The sequence below is a fragment of the Rana temporaria genome, chromosome 9, assembly GCF_905171775.1.
Source record: "Rana temporaria chromosome 9, aRanTem1.1, whole genome shotgun sequence".
In the NCBI taxonomy this organism is placed as follows: Eukaryota; Metazoa; Chordata; class Amphibia; order Anura; family Ranidae; genus Rana; species Rana temporaria.
In genome coordinates, this window is record NC_053497.1 from 61,624,124 (window position 1) to 61,652,056 (window position 27,933).

A 27,933-nucleotide genomic window follows, 5' to 3' on the forward strand; every position below is an offset into this window, starting at 1 on the left:
TCAGCTGACAACTGCCGCCCCATAGACAACAATGGGTGGTCTGATCGGTCCGTGGGGTGAAAGGGGCCCAAGGCTAAATTGTTTATAGTTCAGATTATGGAGCAGTATTGATCTTTGTACCTTGTTGTTAATTCACCAGAACAATTATGTTATTGTTTTTTTTGTTGTTTTTTTTTTTTTTTTTTTTAGGTTAAATTATGTTTTTGCAAACCATTGTGTGGTGCAGTAACTGCCATCTTTACTACCCTACAGCCACCAATTTAGTTTGATTCTGGCTTGAAAAACAACAGATATAAATGTTAATTTGATAGTCGTTTTTAAATCCTTTTTAAGGGATAGTAGCCTATGAATTTCTGTAGCCTATAAAACATGTAAACTTTCTTGGTTATAAAATACTTTTAATACATTTTCATCCCTTTCAAAAGGGACAGGAAGTTAGTGGAACTTGGTGTTGCTTACAAAAATACTATTTGAGTAGGCAATCTTTTTATTGTAGAAGAGGCATAAGATGACCAGTACACACTGCAAGTAAAATTCTGACAGATTGCGCTGTACTAACACAAGTGATGTTGGTGTGGTAATCTTCCCCACTGTGCTATTGAATTCTGACAGGGGAACATCCCCTTCACAGCCAAGATACACGGATCAGCGCCTGCAACAATCAACTACAAGTGCTAGTCGGATGCTGGTTTTCCAGCATGTCCCTTTATCAAAAGCCAGTTGTTAGACCTGCTTCTGTGGACAGACTGCTGTTCATGCTGAACGCAAGTCGTCCTGGTCCTGCTGGATTGGTCGAGTTTTGGGCAGTGTGTACCCAGCTTTAGAGCTTTTGTCAGGTTCATAAATGCTGTACAAAGGAGAATTGTGTCAGGCTTTTCTTTATCGTTACATCACGGGACACAGAGCGGCATTCATTACTATATGGGTTATATGGAGTACCTTCAGGTGTAGACACTGGCAATCTTCAAACAGGAAATGCCCCTCCCTATATAACCCCCTCCCATAGGAGGAGTACCTCAGTTTTTACGCCAGTGTCTTAGGTGTTAGTCATGGTTTAGCTTGCCTCCGCATCCTTGGGATTAGGTGAGCTACCGGTTCTGTCCAAAAAAGCCTGCGCGCTAAAGTGGTCAGTAACCGGACCCCAAACCCTTGGGGTATAGCCCATAATGCTTTCTTTTTAAGAGAGCTGGACCCTGGGCCCAGAACTTAGAAAACCTTTGGGGCGCCTAATGTTTTCTGTTTGCCAGGGTGCTGTATGGGCCCAGGACAGTGGATCCTTCATGGAAGAAGAAGGTTCCCAGGGCCTGAAGGTCTAGACATCCCCACGGAGATGGGGGAAGATTGGACCTCTTGCTTGGCAAAGTCCTGCGGCATGGAGCAGGTAAGTAAGGGGAAAAACCTGCGGGGCTTGGCTCTTAGCAAGTTTTTTCTGGGAGGTCACAGGGGACATGCCTAAGGTTATGCATTGCATCTGGCAAACCAGTCACATATCATGAAGATAGGATGGCTCTATATGTTATATTTCCCCATAAAAAGTGACCTCCCTGGTAGTGTTGGAAAAACTGTGAGTGGGGCCTTTTATGTACAAGTGTATGTGTGTGTCAGAGAGCTATGCTTACCTGCAAGCCTCCAGGCGATGCTCTATCCAGTCCTCTCCCTCATGCCTGCAAGGCAGGCAAAACGCTGACCTCCTCGTGTGTTCCAGGCCTGCGGCTGCAGGAACAGAGAGGCCCTTCCTCCCAACCCCCCCCCCCCCGTCGGCGGGCGCGCGCGCGGTGCGCGTGCACGTGTTATAGACGCATTTGGCGCCGTTTTAGCTGGGGGGGGAGGGCGGGTCAGTGGTTTAAAGGAAGGGGCGGCCCTTCCTTAGATGCCACAGCTCATTCATTTCTCTGGCTTAAGGGAGGAAGGACTGGAGTGAAGCACGGGGCGCTGAGGACACACAGTGGCCAGAAAGAATACTACAGTCTTCAGAAGATTGTGGTTTAGCCTAGGAATAGGCTGGTTTTCTTTTCCATCTCATAGTCTTTTCTTTGGCAATACTACTCAGGGGGATAGAATGTTTTTTCTTGCCTAGATTGAAAAAAAAAAAAAAAAAAAGAAGAAAAGTTTTTCTTTGAAAAAAAAAAAAAAAAAAAAGTGTCATCTAGGGTAGAGGAAACATTTTTTATTCCCCAAACAGGTGTTTGGGCATTTGACTATTATAAGTCCCAGGTACCAATAAGTAGCAGGTGTACCTCGGTATTGTACCATGGCATCAAGATCAGAGGGTACAAAAGGTGGGGATTCCCCCGCAGAATCTGAGGTCTCGGATAGAGCTATGCCGCTGCTTTCCCCACAGGGAGCCTTTGGGCCATCGGGGTCTGGGGCTAGAGCTGACGCGAGTCAACCCAACCCTAAGGTGGTCACGGAGGAGGTGTTACTCGCCTCTTTAAATGAGATGCGGAGAAGCATGGGAGAAATGATAGCCGCAGCCATGCGGGGTAGTAAGCGGAATAGATCTCCGTCACCCGTGCGCGGACCCTCGGAAGAGGAGGTCCTTTCCTCTGGGGAATTGGACCTCTTGGACAGAGACCAAGTAGGTTCAGGGATCGAAGATCCGGATACAGAGGAGTCTGGGGCAGTCTCCCTGAGGGAGAGCTGGTGGATTCAGGGCTTGACGGACTTGGTCCATAAGGCATTCAACCTGCCTGTACCAGATCTCCAGGTATCGACGGTTTCAGCTTTGGGCTCACTGAGGGCGCCTCAAAGCAGTGCTGTGTTTCCGATCCATCCTCTATTGGAGGAAGTCTTGTTCCAAGAGTGGAACAAACCAGACAAGGTTTTCTTTCCACCTAAGAAATTTTCTGTCTTATATCCTATGGAAGAAAAGTTTTCCAAGAGATGGGCTTCTCCTGCAGTAGACGCAGCCATCTCATGTGTTAACAAATCGTTAACATGTCCTGTAGAAAACGTACAGGTTTTCAAAGATCCAGTTGATAGACGCTTGGAAGCCCTACTTAAGAACTCCTTCACTTCTGCAGGGGCAGTAGTACAGCCAGCCGTGGCTGCGATTGGAGTCGCTCAAGCTTTATCGGATCAATTTAAGCAAATGCTTGAACTTATTCCTGCCGAGCAGGCAGAAGAATTTTCGGATGTCCCTAAGGCCATATGTTTTACGGTAGACGCAATCAAGGATTCTATCCAACAAGCGTCACGTTTATCATTATCCCTTATCCATATGAGAAGACTCTTATGGTTAAAAAGCTGGGAGGCTGAGCCCCCATGCAAGAAGCTCCTGGCAGGGTTTCCCTTCCATGGAGGACGGCTCTTCGGAGAGGACTTAGATAAATACATTCAGACCATTTCAAGCGGCAAGAGTACTCTCTTGCCAACTAAGAAGAGGGTTCAGGGACCTGCGTTTAAACGACAGTCCTCCCCTGGGCAGGGGCCCTCTAATGCCAAGCAGTATCGACGGCCTCCTGCAAGAACAAACTTCGGCTTCAACAGCAGATCACGAGGACAGGCTGTTAGGGGCAAGAGGCAGTGGTTTCGCAAGCCAGCAAAACCAGCCCCCAAGTCTACCTCATGAAGGGGCGCCCCCACCCACGAAGGTGGGGGGAAGGCTGCGACTCTTTTCGGAGATTTGGGAAGCCAGCATTCCCGACGAGTGGGTACGGTCTTCCGTGGCCACAGGCTACAAGCTAGAATTCCTAAGGTTTCCTCCTCCTCATTTCCAGGAGTCGAGGATTCCAAACGATCTGGAGAAAAGAGCCGCATTAAGGTCGGCTCTAGATCATCTACTTTCCCAGGAAGTAATAGTAGAGGTACCAGTCCTGGAACAGCGGCTGGGTTTCTACTCCAACCTATTCATCATCCTAAAGCCCAATGGAGATGTCAGGCCAATTTTGGACCTAAAGATGGTAAATGCATACTTAAAAGTCCGCTCATTTCGGATGGAATCCGTGCGGTCAGCAGCTGCCACACTCCAAAAAGACGACTTCATGGCGTCCATAGACATAAAGGATGCCTACCTTCATGTTCCAATTTATCAGCCACATCAAAGATATCTACGCTTTATGGTGGCTTCGCGTCATTTCCAATTCGTGGCGCTTCCCTTCGGGTTGGCTACGGCCCCCCGGGTGTTCACGAAGGTTCTAGCTCCAATCCTAGCCAAGCTAAGGATCCAAGGGGTCACGATCCTAGCATACCTGGACGACCTCCTAGTCATAGACCACTCGTCTCCCGGCTTGGAACGAGCAGTGGCCCTCACGGTCCAATACCTCGAGAGGTTCGGCTGGGTCCTAAATCGAGAAAAGTCAGCATTTCAGCCCACAAGGCAGTTGGAATATCTCGGCATGAGATTAGACACGGAACAACAAGGGGTGTTCCTACCTCTGAGGAAGGTCAAAGCCATCAAGGAATTAATCCTACTGGTTCTAAGCAAGAAAGAACCGACTATTCGCCTATGTATGAGATTACTAGGCAAGATGGTGGCTACTTTCGAGGCGGTGCCATGCGCCCAGAGCCACACTCGCATCCTGCAGGCAGCCATCCTGTCAGCATGGAGCAGAAGGCCACAGGCCTTGGATATCCCGTTGCCTCTCTCATCAAGAGTCCGGCAAAGTCTGTGTTGGTGGTTAGACCCTCAGAATCTACTGAAGGAAAAATCTTTCAGCCCAGTGGCTTGGAAGATAGTGACCACAGACGCCAGCCTGACGGGCTGGGGAGCGATTGTGGATGGTTCCACTCGCCAAGGTATTTGGGCAAAGCCAGAGAAGCTTTTACCCATCAACATCTTGGAGCTCAGAGCTGTTCGACTAGCCCTCAGGGCTTGGACGTCGAAATTGCAGGGGCTCCCGGTGAGAATTCAATCAGACAATGCCACGGCAGTGGCATACATAAATCACCAAGGGGGGACCAGGAGTCAGGCCGCTCAGAGAGAAGTGAGCTTGATTCTCCTATGGGCAGAGGCTCATGTGCCCTGCATATCGGCAATATTCATTCCCGGAGTGGACAACTTTCAGGCGGACTTCTTAAGCCGCCAGACTCTATGGCCGGGGGAATGGTCTCTGCATCCACAGGTCTTTCAAGCACTCTGCCAAAGATGGGGAGTGCCGGACGTGGATATCATGGCATCGAGACTCAACAAGAAGCTAGACAGGTTCATGTCCCGCTCAAGGGATCCGATGGCCTGCGGAACCGATGCTCTGGTTTGCCCTTGGCATCAGTTCAAGCTTCTTTATGCGTTTCCCCCGCTCCAGTTACTACCCCGCCTGCTGCGCAGGATCCGGGTGGAGCACATACCAGTTATCCTGGTAGCTCCAGCATGGCCCAGAAGGGCTTGGTACTCACTAATCCTAAGGATGGTAGTGGGAAACCCTTGGACTCTGCCTCTAAGGCCAGACCTGCTATCGCAAGGTCCGATCCTCCACCCTGCCTTACGGCATCTAAATTTGACGGCCTGGAAGCTGAATCCTTGATTCTCAGGGGTAGAGGTCTGTCTCAGAAAGTAATCTCTACCCTAATCAGAGCCAGGAAACCGGTCTCTAGGGTGATTTATCACAGGGTCTGGAAGGCCTATATAGGCTGGTGCGAGTCCAAGCTATGGCTTCCTCGCAAGTTCACCATAGATAGAGTTTTAAGTTTTCTCCAGCTAGGAGTGGATAAAGGATTGGCATTAAGCACAATCAAAGGACAGATTTCTGCCCTGTCAGTGTGGTTTCAGCGGCCACTGGCCACCCACTCGCTGGTTAAGACCTTCCTTCAGGGGGTCTTACGTATTAAACCTCCAGTTAAATCCCCGCTTTGTCCGTGGGATTTAAATCTTGTTCTGTCGAGTTTACAGAAACAACCGTTTGAGCCGTTGGCTGAAGTTCCTTTGGTTCTACTGACAAGGAAGTTGGTCTTTTTGGTTGCCATAGTTTCCGCAAGAAGAGTTTCGGAACTGGCAGCCTTATCCTGTAAGGAACCATATCTTATATTTCATAAGGACAAGGTCGTTCTCCGCCCTCATCCTTCCTTCTTACCGAAGGTCATATCCAGTTTTCATTTGAACCAGGATTTGGTATTACCATCCTTCTTCCCTAAACCTACTTCCAGAAAGGAAGGGTTGCTGCATACCTTGGATATTGTCAGGGCCATGAAGGCCTATCTTAAAGCTACAGAGAAGATCCGGAAGACAGATGTGCTGTTTATTCTACCGGATGGGCCCAAGAAGGGGCAGGCAGCTGCAAAGTCCACCATTTCTAGGTGGATTAAGCAATTGATCACTCAGGCCTACGGCTTGAAAGGGTTGCCTCCTCCAGTATCATTAAGGGCTCATTCTACTAGAGCCATGGGCGCCTCCTGGGCAGCACACCACCAGATCTCTATGGCTCAAGTTTGCAAGGCGGCAACCTGGTCTTCTGTCCACACATTTACAAAATTCTACAAGTTGGACGTAAGAAGGAATACTGATACTGCCTTCGGGCAGGCAGTGCTGCAGGCTGCAGTTTGAGACCCTCGGATTCCGGGGGCTCCTCTTTTTTTGAGTTAAATTTAAAATTTAAGATTATTTTTCTCAAATAAGTTGGATTTATTATGATTTGAGTATATCTCTAAATTAAATCCTTTTGTCTTGGAGATGTTCTCCCTCCCCTCATTGTAAGCATTGCTTTGGGACATCCCATATAGTAATGAATGCCGCTCTGTGTCCCGTGATGTAACGATAAAGAAAAAGAGATTTTTAATACAGCTTACCTGTAAAATCTTTTTCTTGGAGTACATCACGGGACACAGAGCTCCCACCCCTCTTTTGAGGACCATTTTGGGAGGCATACTGCTTGCTACAAAACTGAGGTACTCCTCCTATGGGAGGGGGTTATATAGGGAGGGGCATTTCCTGTTTGAAGATTGCCAGTGTCTACACCTGAAGGTACTCCATATAACCCATATAGTAATGAATGCCGCTCTGTGTCCCGTGATGTACTCCAAGAAAAAGATTTTACAGGTAAGCTGTATTAAAAATCTCTTTTTTGTGCTATTGGGTGATTAGTCAAGAATCGAAATCCACAAACATTACATATCCAGTGAAATAATGTGACACCAGTGGAAGGATATTGCCTGGCATGGACCTTTCTGTCCTGATGACTGATATTCTTAATTCTTGTCTTGGTATCAAAAGGATAAAAAGGGAGGAGATATTTTTCCAATGTGGTCACAGATGGCAATTAAATCCAGGAAGCAGCATGTGTAATTAAACCTAAGATTATATCAATTTTAAAAACTGCTTCTTTTGCCTTTAAGTTTTGTTGGTTTATTTTTGTTTATTTTTGTTTTAGCTAAGGAAATTTTATGAAGGGCCTTTTGGGGGCACGTGGAAATATTACATATAAATATTATTATTTTTAAATGTATTGCCACCTCTCACTTTTCTTTTTGCCTTGTTTTGTGTACTTCTCTCTTCCCCCTATAGGTCCAGCACATGTTCCCATGATGTCCCCAAATGGTTCTATGCCTCCGATATTTGTGCCACCTGGTTATGTGTCTCAGGTATGATTTGTTTCTTATTGTATATTACGTTGGGATTCTAACTGAAATTCTTAGTTTAACAAACCTTGCCGGTCCTTGAACGCTCTAAGGATCTTGATCATTCATCTGAAAGTCAGGGGTCTGAGAAACTGGCTTCCCCAACCTTTGTACACAATTTTCCTTTGTGATTGAGATTTTATATAATTTACAATGGAAAAAGTCCTTTCTGAAATAATAAATAAACCTGATTAATGCATGTTGAAGATTTTAGCATCTTATATTCTAATTGGGTCTAATAAAATTACAGCTTTCAGAATTTTCTTTCTTTTCTTGCCTTTCAGCATATGTTAAAAGACTTTAAACATTGTTCTAGTTTCCCCAACTCACCAGTAAAAAAAAGCTACGTTTATTTTAATCATTCGAAATGGCTGATGCTTGCCTGAGTTTCCTTCAACTATTAATTGCCAATTGCTTGATACGCCATGCATAGTCCAGTCTGGTATATGGAATCAAAATCTGCAGTCTGTCACCTCATGTAGTTATCATTTATTATAATGTAGGGCAGGGGTGCCCAACCTTTGAAGAGCAAGGGCCACCAGATGGTTTGAGCTTTGTGACATGGTGCATTATCCTGCTGGACGTAGCCATCGGAAGATGGGGACACTGTAGTCATTTTTTTGGACCGTTCTCTGTAAACTGGAGAGATGGTTGTGCGTGAAAATCCTAGGAGATCAGTAGTTTTTGTCATGTGCCAAACACTGAGACCAGTCCGTTTGGCACATGACATGTTCAAAGTCATTAAAATACTCTTTCGTCCCCATTCTGATGCTTGGTTTGAACTTCAGCAAGTTGTCTTTGCCACATATAGATACCTAAATGCATTTGCTGCCATGTGATTGGCTGATTAGCAATTTGTGTTGCCAAGCAATTGATCAGGTGACCCTAATAAAGTGCCCAGTGATTGTATATTGTCCTACGTGTGTGGTACAGAGGTATGGATTTTGATAATTGGCTGTGGACTGATATCATCAGCTTTCTTTAGTCAAGGGTTTCCCACAACCATGTGACTGTCAACGATGGAATCATTTGCTTTTATGTCCCTCAGTGACAATTTCAGCAAGATTTTGGCATACATAGCCATACCACATCCGTTATTCTTGTTTTTGGCTGGGAGGAAATTGCTGTGATAACATTTTGAAGCCAAGCAAAATATAAAGCAAGGCTAAGATTAATAGCAAAGATTCAGGGGAAGAAGATTCATCTTTAGAAATCAGCCCAGAAATAGTAAAGTTTACCCATGACAATTTGGTAAATCTGCTTTCATTAGTTTGCCCATCCAAACGAGGTGAAAGCTCTTATTTGAAGCCGCCTTAAACGGGATTGTACCTACATATCACTATATAACAAGCCAAAAAAACAAGTGCTTAACCAAGGGACCATGCAAATACTCTCATTCCCCATTGGTCAACTGTCCATCCAGATAGAGCTTATAGATTATCAGTCATCTGAACAGTTTGTCTTAGTGTGAATGTAAACCTGAAATTTTTAAATGAAGACTTCTACCTGGTACAGCAAAGGAGGTCAATTCATCTGTGCTCAGCCTTGCCACAGAGAGTTAATCCAGCTTTGAGCAATCCTCTTTCCTTTTTTACTAGGTTAAATACCGACACACACAGAAATGTGTGTTGCCACATCCCCCATATGCACGAGCAGAGTGAGTGTGTCTATGATTCCAGCTTCACTTTCCTCCTCCTTTCTTCTCAAGCTCTCCCAGGATTGGCTGCTCCACACCTCAACATGATTGGGCATGCTGAAGTAATGTTGTGCCTTTCCTGAGTTTTGACTGGATGTTACTGTATGGATGGCCAAGCAGATGTAACATGTGCACATTGAATGGGCGGTGTGAGCGTGCTCTGCTTGTGTTGTGCACGCAGTAAGTGCTGATATGTGTGCACTTGTCATTGTCCAGGCATGTGCATCGGCCTTGCAACGCTGCCTGGCAAGGGGGGAGTCTGGAGGTGGGTGGGGAGTGATGTCATGACTCTGCCCCCAGCAAAGAGACCCACCCACCATAAGGGCTACTTAAAGCGGAGGTCCACACAAAAAGTGAACCTCTGCTTTTCGGAAATGCAGGTATTTTCACCCGCTTCCGGGAATAGACTCCCGCGGGAGTCACGCCCCTTCCTGTCCCCCTGCTGTCTTCTGTGAAACACACTGGTCCCAGGAGACAGCGGGGACCAGTGAGGACGGGCCACGCCTCTTGCGCATGCGCAGTAGGGAACCAGGCAGTGTAGCTGCAATTCTTCACTTCCTTATTTCCTCTCCAAGGATGGCGGTGGTGGCAGCCGAAAGACAAGCGACTGCTCGGCTTTGGCTGCCGGCATCGCAGAGACCCTGGACATGTAAGTGTCCATTTATTAAAAGTCAGCAGCTGCAGTATTTGTAGCTGTTGGCTTTTTTTTTTTTTTTAATTGGGTGGACATCTGCTTTAATACTGTGTCTTTAGTTTATACAGGGCGATCGGTGGGTTTACATCCACTTTAAAATATAATTCCTTAAAATCTTTTTAATTTATTTGGTTTATCTGAGGCTGATTCTTTGAGCCTGAACTGAGGGTTCACCCCTGAGAGTCTGACAGTTGCTTAAAGCTGTATTAAACCCAAGACCTAAAATATCATATATTGCACTTCACCAGTCATTGGATGTGGTGGCTGCATTTCGTTTTACTATTTAGGCTTTTCCCTCAGTTTTTACCTGGCGATCTCTCCAGAAACACACCTTCTGTATTGGAGTGCTCCCACTCTGCATGAAGGCACTCGGGGGCCACCTTTGGACAGCAGCATTGTCAGCCTGGAGATGGGGGAGTGTTAAATGTACTAGCAGATCTATATACACTAGGAAATTGAAGCCAGACTCCAGCACAGTTACACAAGCAGTTAGAGCAAACCGTTTGTTTTCTGATTTGTTTTACCTTAATAAAAAAAGCTGATAATTATAAGCACCCCTGTCAGTGATGAATGACACTTCCCTACTCTATCTAAACACACACACGCACTTCTTTGGAAATAGTAATTGGATTCTGTGAGCCATGTTTTTATTCCTCTGTAGTTTCTGTAATAAGAACCTGTCATTTGTACTATTTATACATTGAAGAATAAGACTTTGCGGGCCATTTAAGGGTAGTGTACAGCCTTTTTATGATTTCTCAACATGTCGGAGATTGGCTTGAATAGAATAACTGTATAAAATGTTATATATTTTTTTTTTTTTTATGTATAGAGTGTTTGCAATAACCCAAATACAGAAGAGCAAACATTTATAAATGTAAAAGTCACATAAAAATGTTATTAAGGTTAATACTGCAATAACAACCTAAAAGTATGTGTTTTATTTCACTAAACTACACATTCCCTTTTGCGTCCTCATTTTTGTTTTTATAGTAATAAAAAAATATATATATATCATTTTATACATTTTCAGGTTGTGGAAGAAAATGGAGTGCGTAAGGTGTTGGTCTTGCCACATTCAACAGAGTTCCACCCGTCAATGCACCCCCCTCCGCCTCACGTGACACATTTTATGCACCATCACCCCGCTCTTCTTCCTCACCCTCCACATCATGTCTTCTCACAAGTGGCAAACACAGGAGAGCTACCACCACAGTTTTTACACCAGCACCCCCCACCGCACATTTATCAAGAACAAGGTATGTATTGTTTGGTTCCTTCTTCAGCAATTTCTGCTAAAGTGTAACTTTAGCTTTTAATATTTTTCCATCTTTATCGTTTGCTATGTGTTTTTTTTTTTTTTTTTTGTATATAGTTACCTGACTTTACCTTTTTTGCTATGGGTGAAAATAAGCTAAGTGGACTTTTTTAAGGAACAGTGCAGAAAGCTTAATTTAATCTTGTAGATAAGATTTTATTTACGGTATCTTTTATTCAACACCACACAGAACAGGTTTTTTTAAATGGCAGTACACTTTTAGCAGTGGGATGTGTTTAAAGCGGTAGTAAACTTTCTCTAAAAAAAAAGTTTTCACCTGCGACAATATAATGAATGTGCTAGTATGCACTGCATACTAGCATATTATGAAAGACTTGCCTTAAAATGAAGCCCTCCAGCAACGCACACTCTCACTGCTGCCGAGGCTTCCATCTTTATCCGTTCTTGGTTCTGGGAACTTTGGGTATTTGATTTGCTGAGCCGAGATGACGTCACTCCTGTGCATGCATTTGGAAGTCTCATACATGGCACACAGCTCTGAAGGAATGGCACGGGTATGCCGTTCCTTCTGAGCACATGCGCTGGTGCCGTCACCGGCTGCTGCTTGTAAAAATCAAAACGATATGAGTTTTACCTACAGGTAAGCTTTGGTATAAGCTTACCTGTAGGTTAAAAAAAAATAACATTCCAGGGTTTACTACCACTTTAAAAACATGGAGCTTCTATCTATGTACAGAACCCACTGAAAGCTGAAATCACCCAAACCTAACTATAACAGTTCAACTCGCATCCACCTTTGGAAAAGCATAGGATCTTTCCACATAACAGCTGAACTAAAGAAACATTTTAAAAGCTAAGCATATGGATAAATATTATATATTGAGCTCTGTAGCTCAATGTAAGAGTTGCACACAAAAATGGATCAAAGTAGGGACTCATTGCTTATAGGACTACTGTTAAAAGTTTCCATCAGACATGGGTGACCCCTAAGGCACGGAGCTTCTGCTGTGGTCACTATAGATGATCTGTAGTGCTCTGTGAATCCTTTGTTGTATATTAAATGTTTATTACCCATCACAGATCCCTTGTGATGGAAATGCCCAATATACTGTATATGTGAGGCTCACACCTTCAGATATTTTCCTGAATTCATTGGGAACACCAATCATGGGAGTTCTCTTTATAAATGTCAACATTTCCCAGTACTAAAGAAGGCCTACTTGCCCCTCTTGTGCATTGCTTCTGGTCCATCACTATGATGGGTGGGTTTACTCTGCAGTAGTATGGGATTTGGCTTATTTGCACTGTAACTGCACATGCAACAAAAAAACTAAGCAAAAATGATCTTTTCACTCTAAACCCTGGAGGAAGAGATCACAATCTGCTTGCATTCGGTAGTTCACAAACTGTTAGGCAGTTTCTGCATAAGTCTCTGCCCTGTGATTGTGGACAGCCAGTTGTAGAAAGCAGAATTTTCATCTAGGAAGATCACTGACACTGACATATTTGTTCTGTTTGTGGTCTGAGACATGCTCTCTGCTCTGTAACTCTCTCCAGCTTCCAGTAATTATTAAAATGGTGTCTTAAAAGTACAATAGTCCTTGGGGGAAATATATATTGTTGGAGAGGAATTAGATGGATTTATAAAAGCTGGAACTGGTGCTGTTGTCTGTCAAAACTTCAGCCTACTTAAATCGACCCCCCAATCTCTAATGTACATTGATTCAACTCTTAAAATATCATTTTAATTGTATTTCTTGAGTGTTTCATTTTTCATGATTTTTAATATGCATTCATTTATTTTTTCACTTTCAGAACCTCGGTCCCATGGTAGAATGAATTTTCCTCCAAGGGATGAGAGAAGCATGAAAATTAAAAGGTTAAAAGAGAGACAGATTAGCTCCCACAATAACAGTAAACTGCACAGTCCACCCTCCTCTCCGCACAAAGCACACATTGCTACCAACTCACATATGCAGAATGGATACTCTAAAGGACAGCACCTTACAGGGGGACCCATTAAACTAAAGCAAGCTATACGGACACGAAGCAGTCCTCCAGCAGAGAATGACAGCACAGGTATGTTTTATAGTACATTTGTGATCTGTAAAAGATCTGCCACGCATGAAATGGGGAACTTCTACATTATTTTGGCCCAGATTCACAAAGCACTTGCACTGACGTATCTCAAGATACGCTGCGCAAGTGCAAATATGCGCCGTCGTATCTGTGCGCCGTGCCCACCAAACTAAGATACGCCTGAAAACGGGCTTCATCCGACCAACGTAACTTGCCTACGCCGGCGTAGACTGGGCGCATATTTACGCTGGATGCATGTGGCGCTCCCATTGATTTTCTATTCACATATGCAAATGAGGGAGATACGCCGATTCACGAACGTACGTACGACGCAGTGCTCGTAAAGTTATGCCCCATAAAGGAGGTGTAACTCGGCAGCATCCATGCACCAGGGAACTCAAGCCGTCGTATTTCGAGTCGTTTACGTTGGTTGTGAATATGGCTGGGCGTAGGTTACGTTCACGCCGTAGGCACTGATCCGTCGTATCTTAGGGAGTAGATCCAACGTAATTCTGAGCATGCGCACTGGGATGCGTCCACGGGACGGCGCATGCACGCCGTTCATTATACGTATCTGTCTGAGACTCAGCCCATCTTTTGCATGGGCTCACGCCTTATTTGCATGGCTCACGCCCACTTACACATACGCCTAGGAAACCCAGCGCAGATTTGGCAGCACTGGCTTTGTGAATCCAGTGCTTGCCTCTCTGCGATGCGTCGGCGTAGCGTAAAGAAGATACATATATAAATATGCGCCGCTGTTTGTGAATCTGGGCCATTATGTCTATACTCTGTTATGTAATAGGATTGCAATGTGCATTAATCTTCACATTTAGAGGAATTCTGTCATTCTGGTTGTGATTGACGCTTAACACTTACCTTTTATACACAATTGATTGCCAGAAACATTTTCAGCATCCCAATCAAGCCTTGCAAGGCACCAGTAATGATATGCAAATATAGGCATTTCTGCCAATTCATGTACTGCAGATGCCACTATGGATTTTTTTGTGATCTGTGCTGCAGTGCACACAGGTTTAGAACCCAAGCAGTATTTTATTTTTGGTGACTATCGAATAGGTTGAAAAGCCTACTGGCTACTTAATCCCCTTCCGGAAACCTACAGTGTTCTTCCTCTGTGGATATTATGAAGCCAACAGAGGTTGCCCCAATGACCAAGGAATATGGGTGGCGTTGGCAACTTAGATGCAAATATGTGTTTCTAGTCTTCAACAAATGAAAGATTCTTAAGCCTCGTAGACACGATCGGATTTTCATCGGACAAAGCGTAGGACTTTTGTCTGAAGGGCGTTGGCCGTTAACTTGTATTGTATACAAACGGCAAAGAAATGTCGGCCAATAGGGATGAGCTCCGCCGCGTTCGCACACTCCATGTGCAGAGCCCGCCAGGAAGTCAGCACTGCGCTAATCACAGGCAATGAGACATTTCCCGATCTCTGCAACCGCGCATCCAGACAATGTCTCACTGCCTGTGATCAGCCCAGTGCAGCCTTCCTGGCGGGCTCTGCACATGGACTTTACGAACACGCCGGATCTCAGCCCTATCGGCAAATAAACCCAAAACTACATGTTTTTCCGGCTCTTTAGCGCCACCCTTTGGGCAAATTCTGCTAATGTTGTGTTATGGTGAGCATTGCTTCTGAGCATGCGTGTTTGTACTTTGAAGTTTTGTCCAAAGGACTTGTGTACACATGATTGGATAAACCAACCGCACACATTTGTTGTCAGACAATTTTAAAGCAGCATGCAAATCCCACATTTGTCTGCGGAAAATCCAACAAAAATTGTCCAATGGCTCATACAAATAGTCAGATTTTCCGACAACAGCCTGACATCACACAATTCCCGTCGGATTTTCCGATCGTGTGTACGAGGCTTTAGTCTGCAAGTGATTCACACTTCCTGGACCCCCATAATTAAAATATTTATTTCATACGTTTTCTCCAATTCCGGGTTTCAGAAAGAAGTAAATTATTGAGATATGGTAACCAGAGAACAGTGAAGCTCTTCTTTTTTTAATTTTTTTCTTAGTTACTAAAGGTGAACTTTGTGTGATGGTAAGAAATGGTTATAACTCCTGTAATTTTTTTTTTGTCTGTGTGGCTTGTGCATTTGTTGGGGAGATCGGCCTTAACTTTCTGGCCAGTGAAGTCTCTCCAAAGGCACACAGTGAAAAATACCTGACGTGGGTTCTAACTGTTCATACTTTATCAAGAAAAAATATATATTGCAATAATTTTACTAGAGGTATGTCATTAGTCTAATGCAGCGTTTCTCATCTCCAGTCCTCAAGGCGCCCCAACAGGTCATGTTTTCAGGCTTTCCATTAATTTGCACGGGTGATTTGATCAGTTTCACTGCCTTAGTAATTACCACAACCGTTTCATCTGAGGGAAATCCTGAAAACTTGACCTGTTGGGGCGTGGAGTTGAGAAACACTGGTGTAATGTATATCCGCCTGCCCTAGTCTTAGAGCTTCATATAAACCTTTTTTTGTTTGTATCTGTTACACAATTTTTCCTGGTAAATGAACTCTTATGTGCCTCACTATGATTGCACAGCACTTGGCAACACTAATCCAGGATGTTGAACAGGACATTGTCACAGCCTTCGTGGAGGCCCGTAAGGAAGTGTGGAATGAGATTTTCAGGATGAGTTATTAGTCATGTTGAGCAATACTTACTGTTGCATCTCTTCTGTTCATTGGAAGATTATGCAAATTCTGGTTCCCCGCAGACTAGAGAGTAACATCTGTGCTTTTTACCCGTACACTGACTGTTAAATCAATACCAGTTGGCGGTTTCCTAAAAGCCAAAGATAAAAATAAAGTCCCAAAACAATCTATGCCAGAAGGCATATTGTGCACGCATGAGGTTAAAATATATTTCTCTTATCGTCCATGGACGGACACAGCTCCTTAAATCTTGACAAGTGGGTTATGTTCCCTGTTTACAGGAGAGGACTAGGCAGAAACATGTTAAATAGTTAAATACATGTTACATTAACAGAGTTGAACAGCCCCGCCCAGGGGGCGGTCCCTCCAGACATAACCCTCCTCACTGCAGCTTGCAGCCTCAGTTTCGTTCTGCCTAGCAAAGGAGAAGGACGTATGGCTCCCTTTGGGCCCAGCGCCCTGAGGAGAAATTTTATTTTATTTTACTTTACTTTTTCTTGAAGAATCTTCTTTCAACTGTTGGCTGAGAGACAGGCTGGATATTATAGATCCTTGTAGTCTACTCAGTCCGACCAGCAAGCGTGGGCACACCTTTGCAAAGAGGCTTGGTCTGCCACGCCATACCTCATGACTCCTGAGGTGGCCGGTGAGCTTTGCTCCGAGGTCCACATATGACTGGGCTGTGGTGTTGTCTCACTCACAGTGGACCGGGCCGACAGCTACCTCCATTTCGGTTGTAGTTCTGTCAGGAATGCGTCAGCGAGTCCTCGCTTGGACGGGTAAGTACAGTCCCTCCTGCTTCGGTGGGTTGGTACAGCTGGGCATTCCTGGGGTTCGGGGGTCCCTTCCCCTTACTTCCCTGCTCCTTTCCCTTGCTGCATTGCTAACATTGCCGCTGTCAGGGGGGAGGGGGCCTTCCTGAGGGGACTGTGTTATCTGGCCTGTGCTTTTTCTTTTTTGTATTGGGCTTTCCTGTGAGGTAAAAAGCCCTGTGATGAGCACAGATGTTTATGATTATACTTCAGCAGACGCTGACTGATTGGTGACACCTGTAACGGTTTTGCTTTTTATGCTGTATCTGTGTCTTATCCTTAAATAAAACAGCCCTATGAGGCTTTTCCTGTTTAAACACAGGTCCCTGCAAAAGTTACCTCACGGTTCTTTTCCTCTCACAGACAGCACTGGGCAGTCTCCTCCTGAGGTGAGTCCCCTGGTTACCCCTGGTCAGCGCAGCAAGTGGGTGAGAGGCCCTGAATAGGGCTCTAGGAGCTTTTGTCTATTTGTATGGACAGGTGTGCATATTATAATACACACTATATGTAAATATTGGAGTCAGTATCTGGGTCCTTCCCCACATGCTGGTGGTGGCAGCAGGTGTTAGCACCTGGGATTCCCACAGAGTTTTTATTGTTAGTCCTGGACACAGTTTGTGCCAGGGTGGGGGTGGACTGCGGGCGGGCGGTAAAAGAGTGCCCCCTTCCCCCGTTATCCCCTGGGGAATGCTCTGTTATGGAGCCATGGACTAGGTACCTAGTTAAAAAAAAAAAAAAAAAAAAAGGCAGAATAAGGCATTTATGGGTGCGCTTTTTACTGCTGCAAGGGACTCTCCTAAGCTGCATAGTGCAGCTGGGTTTCCGCTGAGGGCTCGGTCTTTTTTGGATCACACAAATCAGACCGCTGTGTAGGTTTTTTCCTTCTGTGCCCTTCTTTGATAATTTCTGAGATGCGGAATGAGAAAAGCCACTGAGGGCTTTTGTAGTCCCTCACCGCCTGGCGGGAACCCCCGCTTGTATGGATCTGACTGATAGAAGATCCGAAGTACTGACCCGTTCCATGTTTACCATGCTGGGGTCTGGCTTGCGGCCTATTGTGGCCACTACACTGGGGTCTCAGTGGTCGCTGGCGCTATTTTTTGGGAGATTTTTCAATTACATTGAAAACTCCCATTGGCGCCCATTTTGTCGTAGCCACGCTATGGCGCAGCTTACATTGTGCTGGCCTTTTTCCTGTGGCCGCGTTCTGAACGCTCGGCGGCCATCTTGGAGTAGTCCTGACCCCTAGTGCTGTATACAACTCACAGAGTGAGCATTTTGCACCAGACAGTGGAGGAGCACCGACTCTCTCCTGAGGTTATTAGCCTTGCGGACCAGCTGGTCCAGGGCCTCATATAGGTCTGTGATGCTTCATTGAATGCTGCGCCCTTGTTATCCAGGGCGTCTGTTTCAGAATGGTTTTATGCACACGGTGGTGTAGTGCTTAACTCCATTACTTGGCAGCAAAAGAGTCATTGGTTCGAATCTGCACACTGACGCCAATCTGCACACTGACGCCAATCTGCCTGGAGCTTGCATTGTCGCTCCCTGTGTCTGTGTGGGTTTCCTCCGGGTACTCCGGTTTCCTCCAAAGACATGTGTGCATACACCTACATAATATACATACACACTATGTGTGTGTATTATTTAGGGGCAACCCTCCCAGGCCGTCAAAGGCCCAGCTGGGGGACTAATCTGTCCCTGGGTGCATAAGCCGATCACGCCGGCACCCAAATCCTGCCAATGTATATAGCCTTCCCTCCCTGTCTCTAGGTGGGAGGGGCGGCTTGCAGGTTCACAATTCAGTGAAACCTCCCTGCTCTCCGACTAGTGGGTCTGCGAGGTGGTCTCTTCGGAGTACTAGATAGGGTTTCCTCCTATCCACAGAACAAAGTTCTGTCCTTGTGTCTTCCCCTCCCGGCACGTCGGTCTGCCTTGGGCAGTGTGGGATTTGCTAAGCTGCAAGGTAATTTTACCTTTCCTGCAGGACGAGAGTTTTGGGGTTTTCTATGGGCCTCAGGCCCTAAATACCTTTGTGAACGTCGGGTAGTTCCGCATGGAATCCATTTATTCGGTGGTAGCTGCGCTTCATCCGGGGGATGTCCTGACGTCCTCGGACATCAGGGACGCATACATGCATGTCCCGTTTTGCACATGTCACAGTGTTTTTTTCTGTGCTTCGTGATGAGAGAAGGGTCTCTGTCAGCCTGTGGCCCTCCCTTTTGATCTGGCGTCAGCACCATGGGTTTTCAGCTAGGAGCTCGCACTTATTTGAATTTTGTTGGGACAGCGAGGCTTTGCCTCATTGGCTACTTTGACGACTTTCTTCTGAGAGCAGCTTCTGTCTCCGACCTAGTGGATGGGTTATTCCCATTCAGACCCTCCGAAGATTCGGGTGGATGGTAAACGTTTAGGCCAGAAAGTGTAGCTCAGTGGCAGCAAGCCTGCCCTACATGTGTGCGACCCAGGGTTCAAATTATGGGCATGCTAGGTTCCGACTCAGCGTTGGAGTATCTAGTGTTGATCCAGACTCCTCAGTGGCAAAGGTCCTTCTTCCCCTGGAGAAATTGCAGACTCTTCAGTCTGCGGAGAAGGTATTGGCATCACGCAATCGGTCTTCTCTCCGGGCGCCTGCTGGTTCAGGGTCTGTGGGTAGCCTCCTTCAAGGTGGTACTGTATGCCCAGTTCCACACCCTGGTTTTCCAGTGGAACTACTGTCCAGGTGGTAAAAATCTCTTGTCTCTGAAATCATTAGATTCCTGTGCGCCACCTAGTCAGAGTCTCTCTGAGTTGGTGACAGAGATTCCCGACTCTTCGGTCCGGGAAGTTGTTCCTTCCTTCCAGTAGTCGGTGTTTACGACGAATGCCAGCTCACGGGTTGTGAACCTGGAGGTTCACAAAACTGGGGGGTCCAGTCGGCCCTGAGTCGCTGGACTTGCGTGGACCTATGACCACACCTCCTTGAATGTGTCTGGTCTCGGTAGCTACCCAGGGTCGGGCCTGGCTAGTGCCTGGTGGAAGACCGCCTGGGAATACCAGGTGCTGTCTACTGTTCATTGTCCTACTATTTTAGGCGATCAGGCTATGCTTCTCCTTGTGGTCGACCAATCTGGTTTCAGCCGGACAACGCCACGGCCGTGGCTTCAGTCTACCATCAGGTATGCCGGCAGGCAGACTACTGGAGTCGCCAGATGCTGGACCAGGGCGACTGGTCTTTGTGCTTAGGGTGTTTCGGCTCCCTTGCAGGAGGTGAGCCTCACATGGCATGGATCTCCTGGCAGCTTGTCTCCGCCGCAAGGGTGTCAGTTAGTGGCCAGGTCTAGTGATCTTGTACAGACGCGTCAGTCGCACTGGTGGCCCTGTGTTGTCTGTATCGGTGATTTTTTGCCATTCCTCCATGGTAGTTGCTTCCTCGGCCGCTCCACAGAGTGGATGCTGAGGAGATCCCGATGATTCTAATCGCTCCAGATTAATCTCGGCGTCCTTGGTACGCTGATATCGGGCGCCTGGTAGCGGAGGCACCCTGGCGATTGCCAGGGCAGGAGGTTCCTGTCTCAAGGTCCCATACTTCCTCCTGTTGTACAGTCACTGACTTGCTTAACATGGTTATTGGAAGCCAGACTTTAGGTGACCAGGGTCTGTCTGACTCGGTCATCTCAACAGGGCACCGTAGTCTTCTTCCGGAGGATCTACCGTCGCACCTCTCTTGGTGCGAAGGGATGGAGTGACGTCCACGGGCGTACTTTCAATGTCCAGGGTCCTGCTGTTTTTAAAGCTTGGATTGGATCTAAAAATTGCTTAAAGCACCGTTTGGGGGCAGATTTCAGCCTTGGCTGTGTTCTTTTAGTGGCCTTTTTGCGGCCCGTTCCCTGGTGGGTCCCCTTTTTTTGTGTGCAAGGGGTTTGTCATATACTTTCCCCTCTTGGCCCATCTCTTCCCCCATGAGTTTTGACTCTGGTGCTCTCGGTTCTTCAGGAACCTTCCTTTTGGAAACATCAGAGAGATTTTCTCTTGACACTATCTCAGAAGGTGGCCCCTTTAGTGGCCTTTACCTCTGTTAGAGGGGTTTCTGAGTTGGCGGTCTTGTCTTTCAAGCCGCCATGCTTGATCCCCCATAAGGATTAGGTGATGGTGCGCCCGCGACCTTCCCTTCTTCCGAAGGAGGTTTCGGCCTTTCATACTTTAGGCGTGGTACGCGCTTTGCGGGTATACCAGCCTACTACGGCTCCATTTCGGAGCTTCTGACACTCTTTTGTGTCGGTGTCTGGTCCACAAAAGGGCCTGGCGGTCTCGTCGACCACCATTTCTCGGTGGATCGGGCAGGCCGTCATACAGGCCTATGCTCCTAAGGGCGGGCCCCCCTTTCCGGTCACGGCACTTTCGACCAGGGCAATTGGTGCTTCCTGGGTTTTTTTTTCCCGACATCATGCGTCGGTCTCACAGGTGTGCGAGGCGGCGATTTGCTCGTCCGTTCACGCTTTTTCCAGAATTTACATGGTTGCTGTGAGTGCATCTTATGATGTTTTTTTCAGCCGCTAGTTTTTGCCGGCGGCTGTTTAAAGTTGCACCTCCTCCGTTGAGGAGCTCTGCTTGTTTTGGGGTGAAGTTAAAATTGTTTTTACTGATATATTTCCCACCCCTCGTTTTTTGACACTGCTTGGGGACGTCCCACTTGTCAAGATTTAAGGAGCTGTGTCCGTCCATGGACGATAAGAGAAAATAGGATTTTTTGTACTCACCGTAAAATCCTTTTCTCTGAAGTCCATGGACGGACACAGCTCCCACCCCTCCTTTTTAGGTTTGTACTGCTTGTTACGAACTGAGGCTGCAAGCTGCAGTGAGGAGGGTTATGTCTGGAGGGACCGCCCCCTGGGCGGGGCTGTTCAACTCTGTTAATGTAACATGTATTTAACTATTTAACATGTTTCTGCCTAGTCCTCTCCTGTAAACAGGGAACATAACCCACTTGTCAAGATTTAAGGAGCTGTGTCCGTCCATGGACTTCAGAGAAAAGGATTTTACGGTGAGTACAAAAAATCCTATTTTTTGTGTTTCTTAGATGGAGAAGCAGAGCCGAAAAAGCTACAAGATTTAAACCCCAGCATGAATAAGCCTGTGGTAAGTATATTCTTATTTTATATTATGCAGAAATGTACACCTGTCACCATTGCAGTCCATGCTTTGTTTTTCTTTTATCAAGGAACTTCTTTTTTTTAACCGATTGCCGACCTCCGCACACACTTCTATGTCGACAGAATGGCACGGCTAGGCAAATGGGCGTATGTCTACGTCACCTTTAATTTGCCGGCCGCGTGGACGTGGACGTGACCGCGGGACCTGCAGACTCGATGTCCGCCGCTGTCCCGCGGTCGGGTCACAGAGCTGACGCACAGGGAGATGTCAGTGTAAACACACCTCCCCGTTCTTCCTAGTGACATGTCACTGATAATCTTTTCCGTCTAACGGTTAGAAGCACTCCCTAGGGCACACTTAACCCCTTCAGTACACCCTACAGGTTAACCCCATCACTGCCGGTGTCATTTTTACAGTAATTGGTGCGGTTTTATAGCACTGATCGCTGTAAAAATTACACTGGTGTCAAAAGTGTCCGCCATAATGTCGCAGTCACAATACAAATTGCTGATTGCCAACATTACTAGTAAAAATTTTTTTTATAAAAATGCCATAAAACTATCCCCTATCTTGTAGACGTTTATAACCTTTGCGCAAAAAAAAATGTAGAAGGCTACGTATCGGCCTAAACTGAGGGGAAAAAAATTATATATATATTTTGGGGATATTTATTATAGCAAAAAGTAAAAAATACTGCATTTTTCAAAATTGTTGCTCTATTTTTTTCTATAGCGCAAAAAATAAAAACTGTGGAGGTGATCAAATGCCACCGAAATAAAGCTCTATTTGTAGAAAAAAAGGACGTATATTTGGTTTGGGAGCCGCGTCGCACGACCGCGCAATTTTCAGTTAAAGCGACGCAGTGCCGAATCACAAAAAGTGGGCAGGTCTTTGGCCAGCCAAATGGCCCAGGGCTTAAGTGGTTAATGAGGTAATGCTCCATTAATTAGGACTAATGGTCTTATGGAGAGTGTAAGGCTTTACACTCTCCATAAATAAACGACTATAAACATGGCGCAGCACGCTACGCACGTGCACAGTAGGGTACCGGCTGTAAAGCAGCAAGGCTTTACTGCCAGTTTTCCCCAGCCAAGATGGCGGCAGCAGCACCCAAGAGCCGATTGAAAAATCTGCTCGGGTGAAGACCCCACTGGATCCGTAGGCAGCTAAGCGGCCCTAATATTAAAAGTCAGCAGCTACCGTATTTAAATTGTTCTGAAGGAGCCTGGAGCTCCACTTTAACTGATTGCAACTGCCCATGCAGCTTTATTCTCTTTGCGGGACTGTTTGGGGAAGCTGCGAAAGTAAAGAAAAATATTATAGATAGGCATGTGAAATTTAAAAGTGAATTCATACATACTGTCATCGGTCAAATGTATTGTTTATCGGTTTTTGCAATAATGGCCATGTAAAGTTCACATCTCTGTTTTGTGTGTAGCCTGGTTCAGTGGATCCCGTCTCAGACAAAACACAATTTAGGACCAGCTAAATAGGGAAGTACAGACACCTTACAGTGCTGATCGCTATGAAATTTATATTTAACAAATATACACTTATACAGGCTCCCAAGTACATTATCAAGTATGTCACTTTTATTGAGGGCTCTCTTTTATTTATGCTGTGCACCAGGGCTCAAGTCCTGCGGGAACGCATGGGAACGGAGTTCCTGCACTTTTTTCACAGCAGGAACGCAGTTCCCTTTGCAGGACTAGAGCAGCCGAGCCAATCCTTCACTAAGCGGCGATGCCCAGCTCGAGTCACTGTCAGGGGCAGGCGAACTTTAGTATTCCTTTATGTTACTGGCCACTTCCTGTATATGGATTCATCGGGTAGTGTGCGGGTATTCCGTCACTGCCTCAATGCCGCAATGTCTCCTGGGAGCTTTTGTCATTGTTCTCAGGAGACATTGCGGAGGTCTGCCACGAGTTATCGCGGGATTTGGAAAGAACTTAGTTATTTCTATAAAAAAACATGCGGTTTAGTAATTATGCCTATGAGCGTATCATTTTTTTTTTTTTTTTGTGGGGGAGTGGATCTTGGGTGGGAGTTTCCTCACTTTTTCCCCATGATTTTACCCCTGCTGTGCACAGTAAATCTGTGTATATTGAAGCTGCAGCCTTTTTATACTCTCATCTGAGATATTTGGTTGCTACAAGTGTCTGGTTTTCTGTGTGCTTCATGCGGGTATTTAAGGACACAAGTTCAATCCAGTGGCATGACTTCATCTCATTAACAATGCATACTTCAGAGGCACTTCCTGAATAATCGAATAATATGGCGATTCTTTTCAGTTTCCCACTCTTATCAAAAGCCAGATGCCCTGGAACACTTTTTTCCCTTAACAAATATATTTGGTTTTTGTTTTGACAACCATAAGCACCTTGTTTTATGTTCAATATGATTCATTTGAAGAATCATTACAAACTTTGAAATATGGGTTTAAAAACATAATGATTAAAGCAAAAATATAGCTGTCTACTAAAAAAAAAGTCCCACTTGTATCTTTCAAATGTTAACCATTATCCGGAGATCCTTGGTTTGTTGATATATTGTGCATCATAAACGGTTGCAATATATTTTTATTATGAATACTATTTTTTAAGAAAATTTTAGTTTTCGCTTTTTATTTTTTGCAGTACTGCTGATCCCCTTCAGCCACTTTTGCAGCCACCTTTTGTCTCAATGTTATTTCTCCAGTGGCAGTTAAATGCCACTAGTCAGGCTAGGCTTCCTAATGGTGTTGGCAGGGAAATGTGCCTTATAATCTCTGCCATTGGACCATGTGACAGTATAACAATGTAGAAGAGCAGTTGAGAGACGGTGACAGAACTTGTTCACCCCATAACAGAAAGTGCCTGAACAGGGTCCTTATTTTAATGAAAACTGCTGATTTATAAAGGTTGAAATTGTAACATGGTAAAGTTGTTCTAAAGGCTCAGCCTGTTTTATCTTACTGCATTCTTTGCAGTACGGTAAAACCTGTCCCAGTAATTGTATCGCCCCATCAAAACCGTCCTATCTTAATCCAGCACTGTACCCATCTGCAACAATTCGCTCTTCTCTCTGCTCACAAAGGCAGCAGCGGGAGCCACTTATTTCCTGGTGCTGTCAGTCAAATCCTGTGAGCAGAGGGTGGAGATGAGCTGCGCTGTGTCTGTCATTAGATGTAGACGGGCCAGCTCAGGCTTGTGCCCCCAGTTGCGTTCCCATAGGAAGCGACTTCCTGTGGTGGTGCACTGGGAAAGGGAGGTTAGTGGGGGACCCCAGAAGAGGAGGTTCGGGGCCACTCTGTGCAATACCCATTGCACAGAGCAGGTATGTGTGTAATGTTTGTTATTTTTCACACAAAAATATTAGCCTTTACAAATGCTTTAAAGCGGAATTAAACTTAAAAAAATAAATAAAAGCTTATAGGGTTTTTATTATAAAAGGGGCCCTAGTGGTCTCTTCTGTTCTAAAAGGGTCTCTCTGCCGGTCAGTGGTAATATACACTGAGCCTTGCATGGTCTGTGCCTTGATGAAGTGACTCCAGTGGTAATGCACAGGAGTGACATCATCGCGGACGGCCATCAAGCAGATCAATAGAGTGAACCCAGAAGACCGGGCAGGGATGGAAGCACTCACGGAGGCCTTTGTTTGACAGGTAAGTCTGCCATAATGGGCTAAAATACAGTGCATATGTATTAATTTTTTATACCCTGATCTCACTTTCTCCTACAATTAATGATGATTGTTTCCAATCTAGCATAAAGTTTCCCTGTTTTTTTTATTTTTAATTCTTAGGTTTCCAGCTTGGAAGCAAGGTCTGCTTTGTTATCATGGAGTGTTCAGATTGCTTCTGAAAACAGAGAGAGTCCCACGACTCTCCTATCAAGATTTGTATATGATGTGACTGTGTCCAACAATGGCAAAAATGGAAAGTTCAAGCCTGCCTACTCGTGAGTACATGCTGCATCTGACCTGCTGCTTCGTTCAGAACTAGTATAGGGAGGTGATAATTTCAGTGCACAGAAGACTACTTTAATTTACACAATGCCTACCGGACCAGTAAGCGTGAAGACATTGAAACGATAAGAGCCAGCAGTATATAGTATTTTGGTGGCTATAAAAAAATGATCCGTGAAAGCATGTGGTGTAAGGAAATCCTAGATGCGTTTGTAAAGCTCTACTTATTTAAAGCGGTGTTCCGGGCAAAAAAAAAAATATTAAAAGCCAGCAGATACACATACTGCAGCTGCTGGCTTTTAATAAGACACTTAGCTGTCCAGCGATGCCGGCACCGCAGCTGATGTTTTCATCAGCCGTCGGGTGCTGTCGCTGCCATTGCGGGTAAGGGAACCCAACAGTGTAGCCTTTCGGCACCTACTGCGCATGCATGAGGCACCGCTCCTCTCTCCTATTGGCCTGGCAGCTGAGGGAGGAGGAGGTAACCCCACAGTGACGTCACGGGGCAAGGACCGGATTCCTGGAAGTCCCTGTCCCCCCTCCCCCGAAAGGTGCCAATTGTGGCACCAGTGGGGGGGGGGGCGGTTCGGATGAGCGGAAGTTCCACAGTAGGGTGGAACTCCACTTTAATTTTTCTTACCTGGCAAAATAAAGTGGCTGTCTCCAAGCCGCTTGAAACATGGAGTGCCACTAAGTGTTTGTAAAAAAAAATTGTTCCTATAAAGATTGTACTTTAGTGTATGAACAGTATTATAGGATTTTAAACTTGCAGAATTTAGTGGTACACTTTTCATATGCACATCTGCAGTTATTAGTATCTTTTTTATATTATATGTGATTTATAAAAGCAGACATAACCTGTTCAGCCCTCCATCTTTTGTTTCATCCTTTTAGTTTTAATAACACCATCTCACTATACAGTAGGGTTTTACCATACATCAGCAATCCTTACCTGCTGTTTACGTACATTTATATCATAGCACACCCCCACAGTCTTCTCTTAAACTCCCTCAATCCAGCTGTTGCTCACTTGATTGCGCAGCTGCCTGTCTAAAATCTTCGGGGTCTGGACTTGTGCATGGGCTATGCATCAAATGGCTGGACATTTAAGTCAGAGATATCTCTCTTAATCGGTAGCAGCGCAGTGTAAGACTAGGGGTAGAGTGCAGTGGGGGAGAAAAAAGTATGGATAATGAAACACAGCCACCATTGGTTCTCAAAGTATAACTGCAGAAGTTTAACAACAAGCTACACCCCAAAGTTTTACCTCCAAGAACATTGTTTGTATTAGCTTTGGATGGAGTACAAAAAGAGGGTTGGAACCGCTGTCAGTTTTTACCACTCCTTGTGGCCCTTTTGGGGGAGATGTCTCTTCGCTCCCTGTTCTTGAGAATGTTGTCATCGGGGCAAGACATGAGAGGCAGCTTTTAAAAGTGACCCAGACAGCTTTTTATTTTTTATTGTAGACTATGGAAAATTGATGAATGATTGCTTCCCAGTGGATTTTCCTTCTGTTTTGGTGACTTTTTTCTCTCATCAAGCTTCGCCAGCAGTAACAATCTGAATAAAGATTATGGTGGTAGCAGGGTATCGTGTGAAGTCTATGTGTTGTTCTTATTAGCAGGTCTAACTTCCATACAGTGTCAAAAGCTAGCTTTACATACATATTTGTAAATTGTATCTTAAAAATAACTATTTGCTAGTCAGTATGCACAGGGAGGATATGTACTATCGCTGTATTGGAGAAGGGCCTCTGATTTCTCCTGTATTGAATTGTATTGTAACTGTACTGTCTGCCCTCATATTGTAAAGCATTGTGCAAACTGTTGGCGCTATATAAATCCTGTAAAATAATAATTATTATTTTTATATAGAGGAGAAGCTACGACATGTACACTGACTGACCTTCGACCAGCAACCGACTATAATGTCAGGTATGTACCTACAGGCACTATCTTATAGATAAAACTTGATATGGGCTTGTGCTGAGCAAACCATTTATTTAGCTATATTTGGGACAAGTATTTTATACACTTTACATGTGTGTAATTC

The 27,933-nt window shown here is 45.3% G+C and overlaps 1 protein-coding gene across 2 annotated transcripts in view; it reads left to right on the forward strand.

Annotated features, from left to right (window-relative positions):
• Positions 1–27,933, forward strand: part of LOC120913595 (fibronectin type-III domain-containing protein 3A-like) — a 125,924-nt gene that overhangs the window by 73,282 nt on the left and 24,709 nt on the right. For both annotated transcript variants that reach the window (XM_040323660.1, XM_040323661.1), the window contains exons 4-9: positions 7,436–7,512; positions 10,972–11,197; positions 13,033–13,296; positions 21,863–21,921; positions 25,720–25,874; positions 27,756–27,815. In XM_040323660.1, the coding sequence (XP_040179594.1) occupies positions 7,436–7,512; positions 10,972–11,197; positions 13,033–13,296; positions 21,863–21,921; positions 25,720–25,874; positions 27,756–27,815 (841 nt within the window). The remainder of the gene's footprint in view (positions 1–7,435; positions 7,513–10,971; positions 11,198–13,032; positions 13,297–21,862; positions 21,922–25,719; positions 25,875–27,755; positions 27,816–27,933) is intronic.